Below are 24,470 nucleotides of genomic sequence, written 5' to 3' on the forward strand. Positions count from 1 at the left end.
TTTGGCACGGTTTTTTATCTATGTGCACGAGTCAAGTTGCGGGCAATCATGTTCTCATTCTTTCACTTGACTAAACTTGCAGTGGAATCATTCCACAAAGGATGTTTGTGGAAGATACACTGATTTATGTGACTACAGTAGTACTCATTACACAGCAATACTTTCAGGTTACAGCATTTCAGACTTGAAAAGTTTCATACCCTCTTTATCTGAAATTTCAGAAATGCTGCTTTGTGAAGAAGAATTAAGAAGAAGGCAGCTAGTTTTAAGGAACAAAAGATACAAGCATTTTCTGTATCTAACTGAGCACAATATTTTGTTGTATTCAAAACCAATTTCTTCCGTTTGTGAGGATGTTTTTTAATAGTCATACCAGAATCCCTTTTACATCCAAACATTAATTACTAAGCCAGAAAGATTCTAACTGTTAATGCATTTATTTAAATATGATGGATTATGAATTGAATGGATTTTTAATTATCTTTTTGGAAGGAATTTATTTCTCTTTAAAAATGTTTTAAACAATTACGCCATGTTAAGTTTACAGCTGTCATCTGAGTAACATTCATATCTAAAAGACGGGCAAATACTATAGAAATTTAAGGAGCATTTAAATAAGATAGATGTAAAATATAGAACAGGCTATAAATGAAAGGGACAAAAATTAATCAGCGCAAACGTGTTTGCATTGTAATGACTATGAATGTCATTGATCATTGTAGCCTATTAAATCAAAATTCATACTTAATTTCAATAATAATAATAATAATAATAATAATAATAATAATAATAATAATAATAGAGTTGGAAGGAACTTGGAGGTCTTCTAGTTCAACTCCCTATACCATTTCAGACAAATGGTTGTCCAGACAAATTTTGATCAATAAATTGGGCTTACATGTTGTATAAACTATGATTTTTAGCTTAACAGGGCATGTAAAACTGGTGAATTGTACTAATACAATAAAGAATCATTACAGAATTGTGGAATAATGTATAGTATGAACTTTATATATCTGTAAGCCATTAACAGTTAGGGTACTGGCAGGGCAGAGAGATTGCTTAAACAAGTTACTTCTTTCTGAGTTGTTTTTCTCTGCAGTGCAGTACTTCCCTAAAAAGTGCTAACTCCAAGTTAGCAAGCTCAGCGCATCACAATATTTGGTGGTTAATGTGCAAATTGGTTGGAAAATTATTTTTGTATTACCATTTATTACCATTGTATTTACAAATAGAAATTTAAGGAGCATTTGAATAAGATAGATGTAAAATATAGAAGAGGCTATAAATGAAAGAGACAAAAATTAATCAGTGCAAACACGTTTGCATTATAATTACTATGAATGTCATTGATCATTGTAGCCTACTAAATCAAAATTTATCCTTAATTTCAATAATAATAATAATAATAATGTAAACAATGTAGTCCCCAAACTAGGAGTGGATGTATGTTGAATTCATATTGTTAGCGTTTCTCAGAGTATACAGCCTTTCTTGTTCCTTTGCTAACCTGGAGCTAGTTTGTTCTCTCCATATTTTACCTTCCTCACTTATATAAAGGATTCACATGAAGACAATGGGATGTTGTGGGATTTCTAGCACATTCAGCAACATGATGTGACTGACACAATCAGGGACCTTTCTTATAATCAGAGTAACACACATACCGACTTGATTTTTTTAGTCTTCTTTGACTTTGCAATTATGTAGTATGCATCAGCTGTAATATCACTTGTTCTAACCCTTTTCTAAACATTTGAACATTACCCATGTCCAAGCAGAGCTGTAGTCTGTATTACACCATCCTAAACATTATTCTACTAGCATGTGACATTAAGGATATTGCACAGTAGTTTGCATTAAGGATATTTCATAGTAGTTACATCACCTTACTATATTCCAGTATATAGATTGACATCTTTCAGTTTGTTGGCTGCTGTATCATTCTCCAAATTTACTGGCATATCCTCATAGAAACCTTTATTGATTCTTTTTTTGGTGCTTGTCATATTTTTGTGGCCTGTAGCCTTCTGATTTGGTAATGACTGGGGTGTTGATGTGCTTCATCTTCTAGTATTAGAATTTCTTGTAAATAGGAAGTATTTTCTAAAATATATTGGATATTGACATAAGTACTGTACAGTATTTCAATATATTCCTTTCATCTTTCTTGGATCTTTTGGAATTGGCTATTATCTGTCCATTGGCATCCTTTAGCATAACAATTAGAGGTTGGAATTTCCTTCTGAGTTCAGAAAAGAAAGACAAATAGACTGTTATAGACATTAGCCGATGCAAAGCATTGCTAGTTAATTGTTTACATGGATAATACAAACAAGAGCTCAGAGGATATTATTTTTCAGGAAAGGGAATTTCAGACTTGAACATTCCTTTCCAGATGTGTTATTAGTTGCTTTTCCCCTAAAGGAAAGAGCAGTTTTGCAGGGTGAAGAAGAAGAAGAAATTCAAACCCTCTGTTCTCTTTTCCCTGTCACCTGTGATCGCAATCATTATCCTCCCCATCTCAAGCAATTATTACCTGCATTTTTAAAGTTTAATAAATGCTATTACCAAAATGATAAAAAACAGTGAGACATTGATAATTTAATGTGGATATTAATTTTAGGATTATTCAGTTTTTGGATCTGTATAATTTGCATCTAGATTTTTACAAGCGGATTATTATACTTTTGTTTTTCATTTCTTGTTCATTATCAAGGCCTACTTGGCAAGTGCAAGACAAAATGGATGCCAACAATGTGGCGTACACATCTGAGAAGCTAAGTTTTCATACCGATTACCCTGTTCTACAATTTCCACCAGGGGTAAGAGAAACATAAAAAGCAAGACAGCAGGAAAATAAATAGCATCGTAATAGCAATATTTTATTATCTTAAGCCATGTATTATATTGTATTACAGCCAGTTTGGCATAATGGTTAAAGGCACCAGAGTAGAAACAGGAAGCTCCTGAGTTTTATTCAGAGAAGACCAACATAAGAATGTTTTTAAAGAAAATTTAAATCACACCAACGTTGGCATCTATGGCAGAACTTCCCATAGGACTCAGTTTATAACTGTGTCATGAACAGTAGATCCTCTCCGGAAGCTCCTGAATGTTTATACAAATAATGGTATTAATGAGTTAATCTGATTCCAAATTGTTTAGAGCTTTGTGAATTAACATTAACATCTTGAAGCTGGCTCATTAACACACTCAGATATGCTTAATCATCTTCCTAGTGTTTTCTGAACTAATTGCAGCTCTGAACTATTCCCAAGTTCACAAAGCTCATCATAATGATCCAATTTTGAGATGCTCATTGCAGGAAACCTAATAGTCAAGCTTTCCAAGTCCAAAAATAGGCAACTGATTTATGAAAGGCAAATAATAATAATAGGTAACTAACTGTGCTTCAGATTCAGGCTGAATTAACAGAGGGATAGAATCAAGATCATGTGAAATGTTAATACCACTTTATGATGCCTTTGTAACGCCACATTTGGAATACTGCATCTAGTTTTTATCATCACAATGTAAAAAAGATGTTGAGACTCTAGAAAGAGTACAGAGAAGAGCAACAAAGATGATTAGGGGACTAGTGGCTAAAACATATAAAGAGCAGTTGCTGGAATTGGGTATGTCTAGTTTAATGAAAAGAAGGACTAAGGGTGACATGATAGCAGTGTTTCAATATCTCAGGGGTTGCCACAAAGAAGAAGGAGTCAAGCTATTCTCCAAAGCACCTGAAGGTAGGACAAGAAGCAATGGATGGAAACTAACCAAAGAGAGAAGCAACCTAGAACTAAGGAGAAATTTCCTGACAATTATAACAAATAATCAGTGGAATAGCCTGCTTCCAGAAGCTGTGAATGCTCCAACACTGGAGATTTTTATGAAGAGATTGGAGAATCATTTGTCTGAAATGGTATAGGGTTTACTGCCTGAGCAGGGGGTTGGACTAGAAGACCTCCAAGGTCCCTTCCAACTCTGTTATTCTCTAAATTCAGTAAATTCTGAAAATTGAGAACAAATAGTTCTTGATTTGGGCACCATTGGTTCACAGGATTCCACTACAAGTTTATTGGTCATCGTCTAGTTCACTCCTGAGCTCAAATGCTTCTCTAGGTAGTGGACAACCTCTTCTGTTTAAATGATATCTTGCTCTTAGTTCCGTAATTTTGGTACAAATAGCTTCAGATAAATTTTAAATAGCACTGGTAATACAATAGCACTTAGTACCAGACCTTACTTCCAGATATAGCTTTGCTTCTGCCAGTTCATAAAGTGTATTATTTGTTACTCCTGAGATAAGAAACCTTGTACTCATTCAGACATTTTACATAAAACAGCTGCAATATTTTGCAGTTCACCATAGTCATAAGGCTGATGAGACCAAAACATCTGGAGAACACTATTTTGTTTGAGGTTATATTTCTCAATTCAGTTTTAATTAGCTCATATATAGTCACAGATGCACACAGTTTGTAATATTGTGTTACCTATTGTGTTATTTATGTCACATATCCTGAATTTTTAGCTGACAAAGTTATTCATATTTCGTATAAGAGTGAAAAAAGCTAGAGCTCTGCAACATTGCATTGAGAAGATTCTAAAGTAATGCAAAGTTAACATCATTTAAGTCCCTAATAGAAAACAGTGAGATCTGAAGAGGGTTCCACTACCACATGTAGCAGTCAGAGCCCTAATTCAATGTAATCATTCTATTTAAATTTATAAACAGCTCCAAATGGGGCAAATTGGCCTTTGTGAATACCAATTCTGGTGAGGTTTATACTGATTCCAAGTTATTTTCTACATAATCACTTTAAATCAACCATGTACTAAATTATATTCAGCTCACAATGCATCTGTTGCTGTAATAAATGTACACTGCAGAGAAATGCTTAGGATTTCTCAAATGGATTCATGGGAGAATGTTTCAATGGAGAATATGTATATGTATTTCTGTTCAGTATTTTAATAACCTACTGAACTTCTAATGCTGCCCATATTTCTGGCATTCTTGCTGTATTTGCAAAGATGGGGAGATTAATGTGGTCTGTGTGTTGCTGTAGGAAATTTTTACTCAAGGCCTTCAAACAATCTGTGGTATCATACTTTTGATGAATTAAGCAGATTGTGTGCTACTAAATAGATGTCATTTTTTTCAGATTTGGGAGTTATGTTGAAAATTCATTTAGAGGTTGTAAAAGTACATATGGTATGGCAATCAAGGGGAAGTTTTCAAATGGGAAAGAAAAGGAAGTTCATATTCTGATTTATGCCAAGAATCACACCAAGATATTACTTTGAAATGCTTGTAAGAATTTTTTAAAACATAGTTGAACAAAAAGTTTTGCAAACAATCTTTATAGTCTCTGTATGTTTCTAGTTTTGTGATTTTTAAAGAATTAAACCATGTCATGTTATATAGTAATGAAACTTCTAAAAACATTGATGATATAAAATATAAATGTAGAGCATAATGTTGAATTTATAATAATAACCTGATATTAATTTTTTCCAGATTCAGTTTCTGCATTGTATAAAACAAACTTCTACTGGAGGGGAGAGTGAAGTTGTGGATGGATTTCATGTAGCCAATAAGTTTAAGGAGCAAAATCCTTATGCCTTTAAAATCTTGACCTCTACATTTGTAGATTTCACAGACATTGGAGTTGATTACTGTGATTTTGCCATGCAATCCAAACAAAGAATTATAGAGTAGGTAACTTTGAATGATATTGTATCTTTTCATCTGATGCTTATTCCTGAATTGCAAGCAAAAGTATATTTTTGCATTATTTATTTAGCACATTTATAAGGCCATCTTATCTCACTGGTGAAACCCTGGGCAGTCAATGTCATTGAACAAAATAAAAACTGTTTAAGGCTATGCCTGCCACCTTGTGGATAGGAATACAAATCAGCTTTTTAAAAATGTATGTGCTGTTCATAAGAGGGAGGGAGGGAAGGAGGGGGAGAGAGAGAGAGAGAGAGAGAAGGAGGGAGGGACGTGGAAGATGTGTAGTGTGTGTATGGATATAGATATGGATATAGATATAGATGGAAGCTTTATAATGGGCAAATTGTTTAATTTCTCCTACATTAATTTTATAAGGATTTTTTTTTTACAGTTGAGACACTTTTAGTATTAAGAGAGGTGATAGCAATCCAATGCCACATCAAACATATAGTTGTATAATGAAGCCTCAAAATTTAAAAGCAAAACACTTGTCTCTGCCAGGATGAACTAAATCTGTCCATTTTTGCTTTCATTTTTAACTTTTCCCTAATCTCAAATTTATAAGGAAATTTAATTGCTTTAGTAAACTGAACCAGTCAGATTCTCAATTATTTACCATATAGCAGTTAATTTATTGTAAGTTTCATAGTTTATTTATTATAAGGTTTATAATCCTAATCCATTTATAAAAACAGTGAATGAAGAATGGTGTTACATAAAACTGTTGAAAAATTTGAGGATAATCTGAATTGTTCTCTCATTTCTCAACAGTGTAGATGAAAAGGGCCAAGTGGTTCGTATCAATTTTAACAATGCAACCAGAGATACAATATTTGACATACCTGCAGAAAAAGTAAAGCCATTTTATGCTGCTCTCAAGGACTATGTTGATCTCCTAAATAGCACGGATTATAAATATTCATACAAAATGAAGCCAGGTAGGCCTGGATGAAATGGTAATCGTTTTTTTTTTTCAATTGATTTAAAAGTCTCTTTCAGTAGAAATAGGAGGAAATAAACAAAAACTCCTTCAGAAAATTCCCCAACTATTAAGGGTATTTTTTTCAGATACAAGGGGGGCTCCAGGCAAAAGATATTGTATTTTTGTATAAATTTGTATCCCATGTGATTCTTTCATTAATTATTTTTTTTATTAGCAAGAATAATAAATTTCCTTATTGGCTTATCTATGGGGATTTTCAATCATCCTGGTCATGGTTGTCCCAAAGAACTAAAGAAACTTCTTGGATGAAAAGCCAAACATTTTCAAAGAAAAAAAAAACAAGAAAGTCCAGTAGCCTTCTGGAAAAAGCACCTTTGGGACTCCTTATTTGTTTTGTTGCCAATCCTCTCCAGCTTTTTGGAGAGAGCCAGGGAAGGGAATGGGCAGAGGAAGTAATTTGAGATATAAATCTTTTCTTTTTGCCTACCTATCACATGCAGTGCTCATTTTTCTTCAAATGCATTCTGAAATGATAGTGGAGACAAAGAGATGGACACTCATATATACAAATGCACCTGAAACAGATTTCTCCTAATATTTGCATATTAAGTGCATTTGGCAGTGCCAAGCCTACTTTGGTTGGAAATAATTCGTACTTCAGGGGTTTTTTTGAACTTGTGTCAGAAGCACCAAGGCGCTTCCAGGTTGAAAGGGTTAACTGGTGACATCACTGTTGTCCTAGGAATGCCCAGTTGGGGGCTCTTCATCTCCTCAGAAGGAGCTGGAGTGAAGGACGAGAGCTCAACCCCATCCCACAGGAGCTCTTGAACGCGGGCTTGTTAACTTCCTGCCCAGCAGTCCAACCACACAAGCCACTACGCTCCTACAGTAGTACTTCAGTAAGTGGTCACTAGAGAACTTGAATGCTACAGGCCAGTGGCCCCCAACCTTTTAGGCACCAGGGACCAGTTCCGTGGAGAAAGGTTTTTCCGCAGACCAGAGGGAGCATGGTTTTGTGTGCTGCCTGCATCTCGTGGATGGGCCTTCGCTTGTTTGCATGGCCTGGTTTCTGGCATGCCACAGACCAGTGCCGGTCCACGGACTGAAGGTTGGAGACCCCTGCTATAGGCTACATTGAGAAGTCAGGAAAAAAATCTCAGAAGAAAGCAGTGACAAACTGCTTTTATTTATTTTTTCAAAAATTGCCAAGAAAACTGCATACCAATGCAATCATCAGAAATTAAGCTGTATGTAAAGAATTACTGGCTTCAGTAGTTCCAAATATTGTATCAGTAAGCCTTTTTGCTCCATCATATCTCTAATTAGTATAGATGTATTTACCACAGATTTTATTTTAAAATAATTCTTTGCCTTCTTTCTAGGTGACGTAGTAGTATTTGATAATTGGCGTTTACTTCATGGTCGGCAGAGTTACCAGGCAGGAGCAGAAATATCCCGTCATCTTGAAGGAGCCTATGCAGACTGGGATGTAATAATGTCAAGGCTCCGAATTTTACAAAAGAATGTTCTGAGGAGACAAAGCTTTTGTCGCTTGGCCTAATGAGAACTCTTAATCTTTGCTGGGATTGGATGTTTTTTCCATAAAGGAAAATGTACTTGATATATTTCCAGTTTATTCTGGACATTCCTGAATAAACTAGGTCAGTGGTGATGAACCTATGGCACGGGTGCCAAAGGCGGCACTCAGAGCCCTCTCTGTGAGTACGTGCACCGTCGCTCCAGTCCTAGGCCTTCAGCTGGGTTTTATAAAACCTTTTCGCTTTAGGCCTCTGCCACCGTGTGCAAAAAAAAAAAAAGGGTTCAATCAGTCAATCTCAACTTCTCACGGGGAAAAAAAAAAGATCTTGCAAAGTTGGAATTGATTGATTGAACTTTTTAGTCCCACCCAGTCTGCCATTACCACTGCAGCCACATCCATCCAATGAGTCACACACCCCCAATTGGCCACCACCCAGCCAATGGGCCACACCCACCCGGCACCCGACGATGCATAAGTGGGTTTTGGGTTGGAGTTTGGGCACTCAGTCTTTAAAAGGTTCGCCATCACTGAACTAGGTGTTATCTGTCCTGTTGAATATATAGATCATCTCTTAAACAAGGAATAACATGAATTTTTACAGGTAGTCCTCGGCTTAAGACTGATGGCTTAGTGACTGTTCAGAGTTATGACCACCTGGCTGTCGCCCAGCTCCCCCCCCCATGATTATATTTTGGGTGCTCGGCAACCTGCCCACATTTACAGCCATTTGCAGCATCCTGCAATCATGTGACCACAATTTACAATGTTTTTTTGCCAGATACTAGTGTTTATCTCCAGTTTCCAGTGAAAATTACCCATTGTGGACAGTTGGTTCGCTTAATGACTGTCGCATTTGTTTAACAACTGTGGTGGATCCATTTAGCAATCGGTGATTTGCTTAAGGACCATCACATAAAATGTAAAATTGAGTTGGTCATGTGATGACCTGCTTGACAACTAGCACAACTTACGAGCATAGTTCTGGGCTCAATTTCAATCATAAATTGAGGACTATTTGTACTGTGAGAACACATAGTTTGCCCTTGTTGCTAATTAGAGTCTGGGCAACTTCCAAGTTTTCCAAAGAATATTGCAGAATAGACTAACAAAAACCAAGAATAGCATGGAGTGTTGAAAACCTTTTGGAGGCATCTGCTTTAGCACTGAGGAAAGCAAAGAAATTAGAGGTGGAATGAGAAGTTCTCTTTATGAATGGAGAAGTCCATTGCTATTAATCCTCTGAAAATCAAGTTATTTTCTTTTCATAGCCTTCAAAGTTAACAAAATAATAATTAACAAAAACAAGGACTTTTGTTTCAGTTTTTGAAGTTGCAATATGTTGTCCTTACATTTGTGTGCCTTATGAACACCAACAGTGGCTCAGTAGTTAGGACACTGCATCTTAGACTGTTAAAGATCTACAGCTCAGCTGTTCGAGACCCGAGTGCTGTGAGATGAAGTGAGCTACCATCACTTGTCCCAGCTTCTGCCAACCGAGTAGGTCGAAAGCATGCACATTCAAGTAGATGAATAGGTAACACATATAAGCCTGCAGGAAGATAGCAGTGTTCAGTGTTTCACTGTACACTCTGTGCTGCAGCATGATATCATGCTGGCCACATGACCACAGAAACTTCTGCAGATAATGTTATCTCTTTGGCTTAAGAAAAGGAGATGGGCAATTATAGGGTAAAACCTGTGGGGACATCTTTTTTTCTTATGTACACCAACACATTTTATTTTGTAAATAAGTTAAAACTCATGTAAAACAAGCTGAGGAAACTTTAAACATAATAAAGTCTTACTAAATGAATATACTCATACAAAAATACATATCATGGAAATTATAATGAAATTAATAATGTATGCTTTCTCCAGCTCCTGAAATTTTATAACATAGAATGGCAACAAATTCTTAGAAGAATTTGTACAACAAATTGTGTACAACATACTGAGTTTAGCACAATGTGTGAATTATTTTAATTTTGGTTTTTTCTAATGATATCTATCATATGAAATGGAATAGTGCCTTGACTATTTTTCAAAAGTGGCTTAAACTAAGATGAATTTCCTATACCCAAGAGTAGATCTTAGATAATAGTAAAGAATACTGCTGCTATGATTAATTTTTATGATGCTTTTTTTTCTCTTGACTTGCAACAAACAGTTGCAATTGGAATGTCTTATCTCTTTATTGAACCATCATTTATTCCCCCAATTGAATTCAAGTTATTGTTTTGACCATTGGATGTAACAGATAAGATAAAACCTGCACAAAATATTAATGAAAAAATTAAAATGTACAAAATGAGTAAAAACATTAAAACAGTGTTATTACAGCAAATACAATATTATTGATATTGATAAAATACTTTTTCTGTTTAGCATCAGCCCATGCAAAGCTTGCTAATTTCTGTAGCATTGTCTTCTAATCTAAATTCATTAGGTATTGAATTTTATATGTATCAGGCCAAAATAATTTGCTTACCAAGAGGGAAACCTGAAGTTTCCAGATGCTGAAGGAGAAATAGGGCAATACAAAAAATAATGGGTAAAATCTTATATTAATTACTTGGAGCAAGGGCAGAAGCATATATTAAATGTGATATTGAGAAATCAGCCCTCTCTAGCTGAGTCCACCTCAGATAATGTTCACATTAATTTTTGGTTTTATGAACTGTGTACCAAGGGGCAATTTTATAGTGGGATAATTTAAACAAATTTCAGACATTCAGCACCTTGTTTTCAAACACTAGATTATTGTTTGCATAATTTAAATTTGAACAGAATTCCAGAGAAAAACCAAAGGTATGCATATGATTGGATAAAAATGTAATCCGGCTGCTGCAAGAAGGCATGGACAAATTCATTTGCTCCAGGAGACACCACTTGACAAATTGTGGATCAGATAGGGAGAAGGCTCTAGCCCAGTAATTAAGTGCCCTTACAATTTATAAATGAGGTACATGCTTCTGATTTTGTAAACTGCAAGAGGACTGAACATAATAAATGACTATTAAGTTAGGGATCTGTAAGTAGCATTTCTATTTTAATGTGAAATATAGCAGTATGGAATGTTCAGACAACTGACAAGATTTTCTTAAGGTTACTAAAATTATATAACATAGTATATTTATTCCCAAATTGGCATCTGCAGTCATCTGCCTCCCATCACAATCAACAGGAAGGTTTGCACATGCTAATGCAAATTAACTGATCCACACTGAGCTGGATAATTTGAAGCTTGACTACCCTCTTCAGTTTCTGCTTTTGTATTCAGTTACATATAAAATCTATAATTTTGCTATACACCTCCTTGATTATTACCCGGAGCCCTATTCTGAATGCCATCACTTCTTTACCTGATTTGGTGCTTCTGTCTCCCTCTGTCTTCTGGTTTAATTAAAAAGCCTCCTGTTAAGGTTAACAAAGCTTTTGCTAAGCACATTTTCTTTGCCCTTTTGAGGTACCTCCTACACCTGCCTAGGAATCTTTTCTAAAAGTAATACGAATTATGATCCAGGAATCCCAAAATTTCCCCCAAATACCACCTTTGTAGCCAATTGTTCATTTTCAGGACCCTGCTTTTCTTCCTATAAACAATAGCAGGAAGGATGGTTGAAACCAATATGTGTACGCTTGGCTCTTTTTATCTTTCTACCCTTGATACTAAAAAAAAAAAAAATGCTTTAATAAATCCAGGACAAGAAAACTAGTAGATGTGGTTAGTTTATTTGTGATCAAGTGATTTATTTACCACCCAGAGTCAATTTGTTATGAGATGTTTAGCAACCACTTATTCTAACATTCCCTTATTTCAATACAAACAGTTGACAATGGCATTCAGAAATATTTCTTTGCATAATTTATCCGCTGGAGACTGGCCAAAGAAAATGAAAGTCTTGATTTATACTTCAAATAATTTGTCATCAATGAAACCCCACATTTATGGTTGCTGTTCTGGCTCCTAAATAGTAAAGTAATGAAGCAGGGTTTCCATCTAGTGGCTTCTTATGGCAAATATTTGAATCACTTTAATTGGCCAAAATAATTCTATAACTACCAGCTTTGGGAATCAGATGTCAGTAGATTTTTTTCCCCACCCGAATATAATAGCCCTAAACATTTTAACTTAGATTTCATGGCAACTTATTATCACTTCATATGATTAAAAAAGCAGATATCCCAAGCTAGAAAAGAGATTTTAGTTGACAAAACTCTTTAGTTCTCTCCCTCCTTCTACCACCCATCCTTCTGTAAAAAAGGGGGCAGAGAATTGCATTGGTTTATTCCAGTCTTTCTCAGCTTATATGGCTCCCAGATGTATGAAAGCTGCTGCTGAAAACTCGAGGAGCCAAGGCCTCAATATTTAGAGGGCACTCAAGTTGCAGAAGGATTGTTTAACTTTTCCCTATTTCTGTTCCATTATTTTGTTCCCACAGAAGACTTTTTTTTGTAAAAAATTTTTATTTTCAATTTTACAATACAATACAATCTTAAAAATACTTCAGATAAAAAATAAAACAAATTAATACACACCATTTTCGGTATTGCTTGCCCATTTCCCCCCAAACTGCATCCACCCTCTAACCAACTTGCCTCTTTCCCTCTTCTTTCTCTTTCTCCCTCACCCCCTCTCCTCCACCTTCCTACTTACTTCTCACCTTCTTCTATCCTCTCACTCCGGATGCAGTTCGGGAGAAATGCCCGAGCAATTCCTCTCTCCAAATTGAAACCTCAATATTATCTACAATAAAAACTATTTCTACTTATCTGAATTACTAAAATTTCAACCCATCCTTCCCCCACCCCCCTCCCCCCTGACTTCCCAGAGCTAAGTACAGGGTTATACAAATATACTAAACATAATCTATTTAAGTTTACTAATTATACAATAACCAAAATCATACTAACCCTTAACTCTCTTCAAACTTTAACATCATAAGTTTATAAACAAATTCATTACTCATAAAATAAATGAAACTTTGTAGTTCCATACTTCTTCTGAACATATTCTATCCATCTTCTCCATACATTGAAAGAAGACTTCTTTTTTTTTATTGAAAATTTTTTAAAAGTTTTACAAATAACAACAAAAAAAAAACAAAACAACCCTCACCCAATCCCTCCCAAACCACCCCCTCCCTCCCCCCCCGAACTTCCCAGAACTGAATATAGGCTTATTTAAAATTTTAAAAAAACCTAAACAAATTTTAACAACTTATAAAATAATTAATAATAAAATATATATAACATAAACTTTAAAAAGAAAAAGTACTTAAAAAGAAAGAAAAAAAAGGAAGAAAGAAAGAAAAAAAATAAGAGAAAGAAAAAAAGGAAAGAGGAAAAAAAGGGAAAACAATCTATAAAATATCAAAAAAAATTTATACAAGTTATAAAAAAGCTAAATGATATTTTTTATATCTAATTTATATTGTATGAAATTTATCCATTTTTCCCATACAACATAAAATTTCTCTTGCGATTGCTCCTTTAAAAAAGCCGAAATCTTTGCCATTTCCGCCAAATAAGAAACTTTAAAAAACCACTCTTGCAAAGTAGGCAAAGATTCCTTCTTCCAATATTGCCCTACTAACAGCCTTGCGTCTGTAATCAAATTTAACATCAATATAACCTCCTTAGCATCACAATCAGTAACAATACCTAGCAAAAATAATTGCGGGGTAAATTTTACCCTCCTTCTAAAAATTCTTTGAATATTCCACCATATCTTAATCCAAAAAGCTTTTATATTTTTACACGACCACCAAATATGATAATAGGTGGCGTCCAAACAACCACATCTCCAACATTTAGGCTGTAGATCAGGGTACATAATAGACATTTTTTGTGGATCAAGGTGCCATCTATAAAACATTTTATAAAAATTCTCCCTTAAGTTCTGGGCTTGTGTAAATTTAACATTCCTCACCCAAATAGTTTCCCAGATATCCAGTGGGATTGGTTCACCAAAATTTTGTGCCCATTTAATCATACAATCTTTGATTAATTCAGATTCTGAATCCAATTCCACTAAAACCCCGTAAACCCTCTTAATGTGAGTTTGTCTTTGATCCTTTACTTGTTTAAAAAGATTTTCATCTTCTCTAAGCCAGCCCATATTACAATCCACCTGTCCACTATTTGTCTATATTGAAACCATGAATAGGTAATATTTTCATGTACTAAATCTTCCAAAGATTTTAACTGCCAGTTTTGGCCATCCCATCTAAGTAGTTGTGTATAAGAAACCCTATCCATTTTAACTCCTCTCCTTATCCCCTCTATCGCATGCCAAGGTATGGCCCATAAAGGTATTTTAAAATCACTCTTATAATACTTCCTCCAAACCCGAAGTAAAGAAATCCTTATAATATGTGATTTAAAAACTCGATCCACTTTTTTATTAAAAATTAAGTAGGCATGCCATCCAAAAAGTAAATCCCAACCCTCCAGATGGAGTATTTCTACATTTGTTAAATTTACCCAGTCACTAATCAATGTTAAAGCCACAGCATCATAATATAATTTCAAATTCGGTACCTTGAGTCCACCTCTCTCATGAAAATCTTGCATAATTTTAAGTTTTACCCTCGGTTTTTTCCCTGCCCAAATAAATTTGTTAATACCTTTCTGCCATTCATTTAAATTAAGCTCATTCTTTAAAATAGGTAACATTTGAAACAAAAAAAGAAATTTTGGTAGGACATTCATTTTAATAACTGCAATTCTACCCATAAGAGATAACTGTAACTTATCCCAATTCTTCAAGTCCTTCTGTACCCTGATCCACAACTTTTCATAATTATTCTTATACAGTTTTGCATTAGAAACAGATAATGTAACCCCCAGATATTTTACCTTATCAACAACTTCAAAATCTGTTAAATTAACCAAAATCTGTTTATCACGACTAATCATATTTTAGTAATATGATTTTAGTCTTATTATTATTAATTTTAAAACCCGAGACACAACCATATTGATGAATCAATTGTAATAACTTTACTACAGAGTAAGTAGGTTGAGACAGAGTAACCACCAAATCATCTGCAAAAGCTCTTAACTTATATTCTTTTTTGTTAACTTCTATTCCTTTTATTTCTTGCGACTCCCGAATTTTAATCAGCAAAATTTCCAATGTTAAAACAAACAGTAACAGAGATAATGGACATCCCTGTCTTGTACCTTTTTCTATTGTAAAAACCTCTGACAAACCCCCATTAACAATAAGTTGAGCAGTCTGTTTTTGATATATGGCACATAAAGCTTGTGATATTTTTTCTCCAAAATTCATCTCCTTAATTAAACTTAACATCAACTGCCAATTCAATTGGTCAAAGGCTTTTTCAGCATCTAAAAATATCAGCCCTGCAGAGATTTGGTTGTTCTTATCTAAATACTCTAATAAATTAATAATTTGTGTAACATTATTTTTCATATACCTTCCAGTTATAAAGCCCAATTGATCCTTATGTATAAGCTGCTGCAAAACCCCCATAAACCTATTGGCTAAAATTTTTGCAAAAATTTTATAATCCACATTTAAGAGAGTTATAGGCCTATAATTCTTAGGTAAGGTGAGATCTTGATCCTCTTTTGGAATCAAAGATATAAAAGCACTGTGCCATGACGGAGGAATCTCTAAACCCTGCAATATATTATTAAAAAGCTCACATAAAGGTTGAGTCATCTCTTCTACTAAGGTTTTATAATAAATAGATGTCAAACCATCCGTACCCGGCGCTTTACCTAGTTTTAATTGTTTAATAGCTGTCACTATTTCCTCCTTAGTAATTAAACCATTGATTTCTTGTTTCTGATCTTCTGTTAGTTTAGGAAAATTGGCCTTACTTAAGTAATTATTTATATCTATAGTTTGTACATTGGTACTCTTATATAATTTCTGATAATAATCTAAAAAAGATTTCTTAATCAATTCTTTCTGATAGACCAATTTACCATTATGGTTTATTTTATCTATAATTCTCTGTCTCTGTTTCTTTCTTAACTGATAGGCCAACCATCTCCCTGGTTTATTAGCATTACAAAATGTATTTTGTTTCATAAACATTAGGTTAGTTGCAGCTTGATCAGCTATCAACATATTAAATTGTGTTTTTAACAACTTTATAGCTTCTTTAACCTTTTCATCTGAAGGGTTTGAAATCAAAGACTTCTCTTTTAGTTTGATCTCATCTTCCAATTCTTTACGTCTCTGAGTCTGCTTTTGTCTATGAACATTATTCATTTTTATCAAAATCCCACGCATAAAGACTTTACCTGCATCCCATACCATTGACATTGATGTTCCTTTATACATATTTAAAGCAAAATAATCCTTTAAGCATTCCTTTAACTTTTGAACATTTTTTTCTTGTTTAAATAGATTCTCGTTCACCCTCCAAGATCTTCTCTCCTCTTTTTCAGCAGCCAGTTCCATCCAGACTGGACTGTGATCCGTCAATGACCTAGGAAAAATTTTAACATTCTTCACCCTATTATATAAATCAGTTGTAATCAAGAAGAAATCAATCCTTGAAAAAGATTGGTGTCTATCTGAAAAAAAGGTGAAGTCTCTTTCGTCTTGATTACGTTCACGCCAATAGTCTCTCAACTCCCAGTCCTCTTTCAAATCAAAAAAGGCTTTAGGTAATTTAGCCTGTTTAAAAAAAATAGAAGAACCTTTTTTGTCCTTTTGTGTATCTAAAACTCCATTCCAGTCTCCCATTAATATCACAGTCCAGCAAAGTTATTTTCTGATGTAACAACCTATAAAATTGTTCCTGTTGCTGGTTTGGTGCGTACAATCCCACTATAAGTATTTTCTTACCATATAAGCCAAGTTCAATCATAACATATCTTTCTTGAGGATCTGATTCTACCAGACAAGCTGGTAGACTTTGCTTGACATAAATAACCACACCCCCTTTTTTCCCCAGGGGCAGGAGATACAAAATGAGATCCCAAGCGGGCATTAGCTAAATATTTTTGATCTTTAGGTAAAATATGAGTTTCCTGCAAGCAAATAATATCATTATTATGTTGCTTTAGATAATGAAAGATTTTCTTTCTTTTCTGTGGGGAATTGAGACCGTTAGCATTCCAGGTCAGGAACTTTGCCATCTCCCTCAACCAGGAGCCTGGAGAAGACTGCCTGAAGATCTGCCACTGAAGAATGTGTTGCAGAGCTCTTGGGTCTTGCTCCTCCCACCGGCATCGAAACACTCTCATGAGAAAATTCTTTAGCTTCTTTCTTCTGTTGTTCCTTTTCCTTACGTTTATGTGCTGCACGGGTCATTCTCTGCTCTTTGATCTCTGCTTGACGCAGCCATTCCACCTGTCCAGCCATCAAACCTAGTCCTTCAGACTGCTGTTCCACCTCTTTGCCACTCAAAGCTTTCTGAGTCATAGATGAAGATGAGCCTGCTCCCAGGACCGTATTATAAAATTCTTTAGCTTTAACAATCGTATTAAGTCTATAACGTGTCCCCGCATGGCTCAAAACAATACCCATCAGAATCTCCCATCTGAATGGCATCAATCGTGTTTTAAGTTCATTAGCTAAAAAGGCAAAGTCTTTTCTACTTCTTAAAATTTTGGATGGGATTTCCTTTAAAATGATGACATCTTGGGCAGCAATCTGGAACCTCTTATTGTAAAAAGCTTGTATAATCTCATTACGCAGAGACCTCTTAGCAAAGTAAATTACCACATCTCTTGGCAGATTCTTTTGTTTCGCAATCCAGGAGTTAACTCTGTAAATTTTTTCCACTTCTCTGCGTAATTCATCTTTATCTGTATTCAAAGCGACAGATAGATCATTAATCACCATCTCCATCAGATCTTGATTCATGTCTTCTTTAAGACCCCTGATTCTCAAAGCATATTCCATTTGTCTATACTGAGACATAAGAATATCATCTTGTGAGGTTTCCATCTTTTTTTCCATATCTTGGAATTTGTACTCAAGGAAATCTACTTTCTCTGCAACTTCTTCCACTCTGGAGTCCAACTTCACGACCACAGAAGCCAATCCAGATAAAGCTGAGACTATATCTTGCCTCAGAATAGTATTATTCTGCACTAAAAGCTCCTTCATTTCCTTCTTCATTTCCTCTTTACTTTCAGACTTGCTCTGTTCAAGAAGTTGCTTCATTTCTTCCCTGATTTGAGACACAGCATTTCCCATTATATCTTTAATATCTTGTGCAGACAAGCCTGAGGGGGGGAGGAGAAGATGGAGGTGTAACCTTAGGTTGCTGCACCGGTGGTGTTACTTTAAGTTGTTGTTGTACAGTTGCAATTACAGGAGAAGAAACCACCTTAGAAACTATGGAAGCTGGTTGTCTCTTTGAAGCCATTTTTTAAAAAAAAATCTTATTCTCTCTTTCTTTCTTCTTAAAAAAAAAATACTAAAATCTTTAAAATTAAAAAAAGACCAGGGAGAGTGCAAAAAAAGAGAAAAACTTCCAAAGCACTTTAAAAGAAAAAAGAAAAAGAAGCTTAAAAGAGAAAAAAAAACAATGCTAAGCATACGTTTCATTTAGTCTGTCTTTTCTTTCCGGAGATAGGAAAAAAAAAACACTTTGAAAACGCCATTTTACTTTCACTCTCACTCTCCACCCGAAAGAAAAAAAACAAAGAAAAAAGAATCAACATAAGCTAAAAAAGAAATAAGGAAAGATAAATCTCTAACTCTAAGAAAAAACCTTTAAACAGTTCTGTCTGCTTTAAAAATCACTCACCAGAAAACTTTAAGCGCGGAGATGGTAGCGGCGTTTCACTTTGCTTCCAAAGAAACAAAGACAGCTGAGAGGTGGAGAAGGCACGAACTCCGAGGGAACACTCTTTCTACCCCCCCCAAAAAAATCCAGGGGGGGTTAAGAGGTTTTACCTCTATTCGTGCAGTCTCTACCCCTTCCCTTCGCCCAGGAAGGGGATTTCGAGCCGCGGGCCAGCTGATGCGCGCTGTGCTCCGCAGATCTGACACCGTCTCAGGAGGATGGCTACAAAGTAGCCGCCATCACCGTCGCTAACCACTGGAAGTTCCCCGAAAGAAGAAGACTTCTATCCCTAGTTAGACCACAGTGATTTCATAATACTGATCACTGGGTAATATGATCTAGAGATCGCTTACCAACAAACAGGAGCTGGGATACACCTTGTAAAAGAAGCAGAACATTCCATTCAATGTGGATTCCAGTTTAATTATGAATTCTGATAATTACTGTTGTAAAATTGATTCCATAGGATAAAGATTCCCATGGGTTCCCTTCCCTTCCCTCCTTGAATATTAGGTGAAAGAAGGAAGACTCTGAAGAACTGCAAACCCAGTCTCCCAGTTGAGCCTCTAGGACAGTGATTCTCAACTTTCTAATGCCGTGACCCCATAATACAGTTCCCCATGTTGTGGTGACCCCCAAGTGAGTGTGGCCATCAATAAGAGGGAGTAGGACAGCTAGGGAAAAGGGAAAAAAATGGCGGACAGCATGGTTTGGTGACCCCCGTGAAATGGTCATTCGACCCCACAGGTTGAGAACCACTGCTCTAGGACGTTGTGACATGTATCAAATGGATAGCTCATCCATTTGACACAAATCAGTCTTGATGCAAAAAAAAAGAAAACAAACAAACCCATAATGAGCTATCCCAATTTTTTAAAAAGTGGGGGGAAGGGCAACCACGATTTGAGTATGTTAATCCTCTTTTTTTGTTCGTTTGTTTCAGAAAATAACTTAAGTATTAGGCGTCATCCCTCCCTCTGCTTTTCTATTCAATCATTGTGCACATAATTTGATGGCATTCTTTTACAGTGGGTTATGAATGTTGTCACATATGTGATTGTCTTAATTAGACCTACTGTTAATGCTATTTTCTTGTGAAATGTTATCTACAGGTTGGTATTTTTCTTGCCAATGAAACTATGCCAATACTGGCCACCAGTTTCTCCTCTCATACCAGTGCTAACACTGTGTCAACAAACAACATTGTTTGCACACACAGAAGAAGTGTTGACCATTGCTCTTTAAAAACATGGATATTCAACTAAAAAGGTCAACAGAAATTACCCTTTTACCTTACCTAACAATATTTGAGCTTTGTGAGAAGAACAAGATGTTAAACTGAAGTCTGAAAAGTCAATATTTAATATGGCAAATGTGATATGTCAGAAAAGAGGCAAATGTAAATCATAGAAGTCTTTACGATACACTGGAAACTTCACCTATTTTAGTAAACAGGTGGACAAGTCATTTCATTATTATAGTTTGATAATTTAAATTCTAATCACATTGTAATTTGATCATTTCTGGCACTCTTCCATGTGAGAAGGAAAATGAGTTTTAAAACAGCCAAAAGAAAGGGAATTTAATACTTTTTATAGAATTCTGAATACAAAATTACCTTAATTATTTGGCAGAATGGTAAAAAATGACTAGCAATGCTCATTTGCTCATATTTAGCAAGTTACTGTCTAATTAATTTGCTACTTAATTAAAACTATGAAGAAACTTGGAGCACTTTTAAAGCTAATCTATTTTTTATAATCTCACATTTTATAGACTTAATACATATTTTAATGGAAATACATTATGTATTATTATTATTATATTATTTGATAGTCTTCATTAATTTTTCTGTAAACTGATTTCTATGCCTCCAACTACTTTATATACATTGTCCTTCAAGTACATTGAAGGAGAATACAAATCAAGAACATAATAGGAAGAAGAGGGTTTTTTTTTAAAAAAAAATAACAATAGTGGATGTTGCAAAGACATTAGGTTCATGTTCTAGATCAGGGGTGTCAAACTCGCTACATCACATGACGTGTTGCGACGTATCGTGACTTTTTCCCCATTACTGGAGCTGGGGTGAGCGCAATTTCGGCATGACACATCCAGCCTGCAGGCCAGCAGTTTGACACCCCAGTTCTAGATGATGCAGAATATAGCAATAAGGAAGAGCCCAAAATTCCATGATAAAAGTCATTTCTAAAGAATATGGAACAATAGAAATGGCAGAATAGAAATTAAGTGGGAGTGAAGCAACCTGAACTATATATAGATGCCCAAAGGTGTTTTTGCTCAACCCACCCCTGTTGTTCATTAATACTTCACCAAAGAGTTTGCTAATTCCATGATAGAGAGATCGTGGATTATGCTAGATGTTTCCCCTACATCAACATTTACATCCATAGGACAGAAAGAGAATTTCTGGGCAGAATATCTCCTTCCATCCAAAGATTGTATTTGCTTGACTGAAGAAATGTATTTAATTTCAAAGTATATATCAACTGGAAAAGCATGTTTATGTGTTTCAGCAATCTTTGCCCTGCTTGTAAGCTCAGCCATGACAAGACAGAGTAAATAAGCGATCATCTGAGTTAAAAATGATAGCAGGGTTTGCCAGGAAAGTTCTATATCCAGAAATCTTTTTTATGAACAAATGATTACACTCAGCTGACAAAAAAAAAACACCTTACTACTATGAGGAGTATGTTCCATAATAAAAATGTGCTACTATGCTTTGTTTGAGGACTTCCTGTGCAAAATGTGAATGATAAGGGTCCCTGGGCTCCCACTCCAGATGATTTGCTGTTAAGCCAGCATGAAAATAATTAGAGTAAACCATTCATCTGCAAGTTTGTTTACTTGCTGATTGCATGTATAACCAGAAAAAAGCAGCTTGTTTATATGAAGAATCCATGTTTTCAATTCTAATTAAAACAAGAGCCATTCATTATGTACTTACGATGTTCTCTACTCTTTGAGACAAGAATGAGCCTATGCTATTATGATGTTCCAGCTCAAAAACACAACACTTCAGGAAACAAAGGGGCTGTTTGCAACACAGTTGTTTGACATTTGTTCCCAATTAAGTGATGAAACCACAAAAATAAGGGCTCTATTTGAGTGGTCTATTCTTGATGCCTGATAGACCTGATGGACTTCCAGAGGGAATTTAGGACATGTCTCAAGGCCTACATTTCTGATATGAATGAGCAGGTGATGGTAACCCTGGATTGGATTGTCTCTGGGTAGACTCTGTGCATGTGAATCCTGGAGAACTCCCTGATTTTCAGATGAACTCTGAGACATGAAGCGGCATAAGAGATGCCTCAAGGGCTACTATAGGAAGATGAAGAATCTGGGAACGGGAACAACCACTGTTGCAATATACGCAGTGAAAATTACTTATTTCTCCACTCTTATTGCATGCACAGATAGATATCTGTTCATGCAATAAGAAGTATGAAACCGTGACCCTATTTCAGGTGACTTGATCCCTCCTATGTAAGGAGGGGCTGAAGGACTCTTAGCTGTTGTTAGAATTATCCTAAGAATCTGTAATTTAAGTCCACTGAGAGTTGGACTGTGCTAATCCCATGGCTTAGTTTTGCTTGTTTATCTGGTATGAACTTGAAAATCTGTTAGTCCTGTTAGGGTCCTTGAATGTTGAAAATGTAAGGGGCGACAATAACTAGAATTTAAATGTACCTAAGAGAAGACCATGAGCGCAATTTAATTTTCCTAATAGTACTACTGGTAAGACTCAAAAATATTACTTCATTACAGCAATGGTTTAAACTTCTAATACTCATCTTTATTATGAGCCAGACATTTTTGCCTTGACACACATATTCCATTAGTAAAAAAAAGTCTGGTACCATTTTTGTGTTCAACAATTTTCAACATTCATTACTGTTGCCATGTATTAATGGAAGTTGCAGTCAACAACATTTGTTGGTGAGCCAGGTAGCCTGCCTGTTTTAGACTACAATCCTATGCCCATGTATCTTGGATGCATCTTGGAAAACCTGCATAGAACTTTATTTTTACAGATCCATGTTTTATTACACCAAAGTAATAGAAAGTTTTCATCAGCTAACCATTTTGAGTAATAGCCTGCCAATAAAAGGTCACTTAAGAGCCACAAAAAATGCATATATAAATATTGAGACCGAAACTCAGCAAGAGCACTTAGACCACAGTGCTTTACAGCCCTCTCTAAGTGGTTTACATAGTCAGTATATTGCCCCCAATAATCTGGATCCTCATTTTATTGACTTCTGAAGGATGGAAGCCTGAGTCAATATTGAGCCCAGTCAGAATCAAACTCCTGGCTGTGCGCAGAGTTAGTCTGCAATACTGCATTCTAACCATTGTGCCACCATGTCTCCTGCTTCTTTGTTATTTCCAGATTAATTTGCCCTCAATTTTTAAAAAGTCATATTTCCTGACTTCTCGTTAGCATTCCTTATACCAAGCCAAACTGCCTTCAGTCTTCGGACACTTCAGTTGCACAAAACACAAATGCCTCTGGACTGTAGTCAATGGGTGGGCAAAATTAGTCCTCTTTTAAACATCTACACTTCCACACTGGTCTTGGCAATATGAAAGGAATATTTTTTTTTACCACTGGGGGGCATTAATACACTTACTTATATGCTGTGAAGCTATCTGCTCATTGCCGCACAATATAATCCAGCAGGTTATGTGCATACTGAATAATTATGTGTGGCATCATTTAAAAATATTAATTTTGTTCATATATAAAATCCTGCATTTTAAAATAGAAACTAAAAATATTTCCCCCTTTCTCATCTCAGTTAAATATGCGTTAGCAATGGTAAGAGCAAAACACAGTTCAGTTTCAGTTCTTACATGAAAAATGAACTTTTATTTTAAGATCGCTATTGGGGATTTCCCCTCAATATAGCTAATAGCATGTTCAATTCTCTTCTTGTTGACATTGGAGGTGTAATAATAATCATAAAGATCTGGACTTTTAAAGTTTTACTCTTGGAACCTGAGTTTTTCTCTAAAAGGGGGGGGGAATCTAGATAGGAGATTGTGAGAGTATGTTATGTGGATGAGAGGAATGGCAGAGGCAGGGCAGGTTTAGTACCCCTAAGGTGCCTTTAAAAAGAAGCAGTTTTATAGCTAGCATCTATATCAAAGGGCAGTTCAAGGTGTTGGTTATGACCTTTAAAGTCCTTAATGGCATATGTCCAAGCTATCTGATGAATAGCTTCGTCCCATTAAGACAAGCCCATCCTACTTGTGCTAGCAGAGAGGACCTACTTCAGATCCCATCAGTCAAAAAACTCTGACTATTGGGATCCAGAAGAAGAACTTTCTTATTTCTTTTTTTTAAATAGGTTTTATTAATTTTAAAAAAATTACAGTCTTTAAAGCTTGGTAAACAACATGTTGTCTGGGTTCACATATTTC

The 24,470-nt window shown here is 35.4% G+C and overlaps 1 protein-coding gene across 3 annotated transcripts in view; it reads left to right on the forward strand.

The window, feature by feature from the left end:
* The window catches only part of BBOX1 (gamma-butyrobetaine hydroxylase 1), a 35,334-nt gene extending 26,853 nt beyond the window's left edge, over positions 1 to 8,481 (forward strand). For all 3 annotated transcript variants that reach the window (XM_039342233.1, XM_039342232.1, XM_039342231.1), the window contains 4 exons: positions 2,720 to 2,825; positions 5,531 to 5,727; positions 6,521 to 6,687; positions 8,075 to 8,481. In XM_039342233.1, the coding sequence (XP_039198167.1) occupies positions 2,720 to 2,825; positions 5,531 to 5,727; positions 6,521 to 6,687; positions 8,075 to 8,253 (649 nt within the window). In that variant the 3' untranslated portion in view covers positions 8,254 to 8,481. The remainder of the gene's footprint in view (positions 1 to 2,719; positions 2,826 to 5,530; positions 5,728 to 6,520; positions 6,688 to 8,074) is intronic.
* Positions 8,482 to 24,470: the final 15,989 nt, after the last annotated feature.

The sequence above is a fragment of the Crotalus tigris genome, unplaced genomic scaffold, assembly GCF_016545835.1.
Source record: "Crotalus tigris isolate CLP2741 ecotype Arizona unplaced genomic scaffold, ASM1654583v1 scf7180000017779.458999, whole genome shotgun sequence".
NCBI classification, from domain to species: Eukaryota; Metazoa; Chordata; class Lepidosauria; order Squamata; family Viperidae; genus Crotalus; species Crotalus tigris.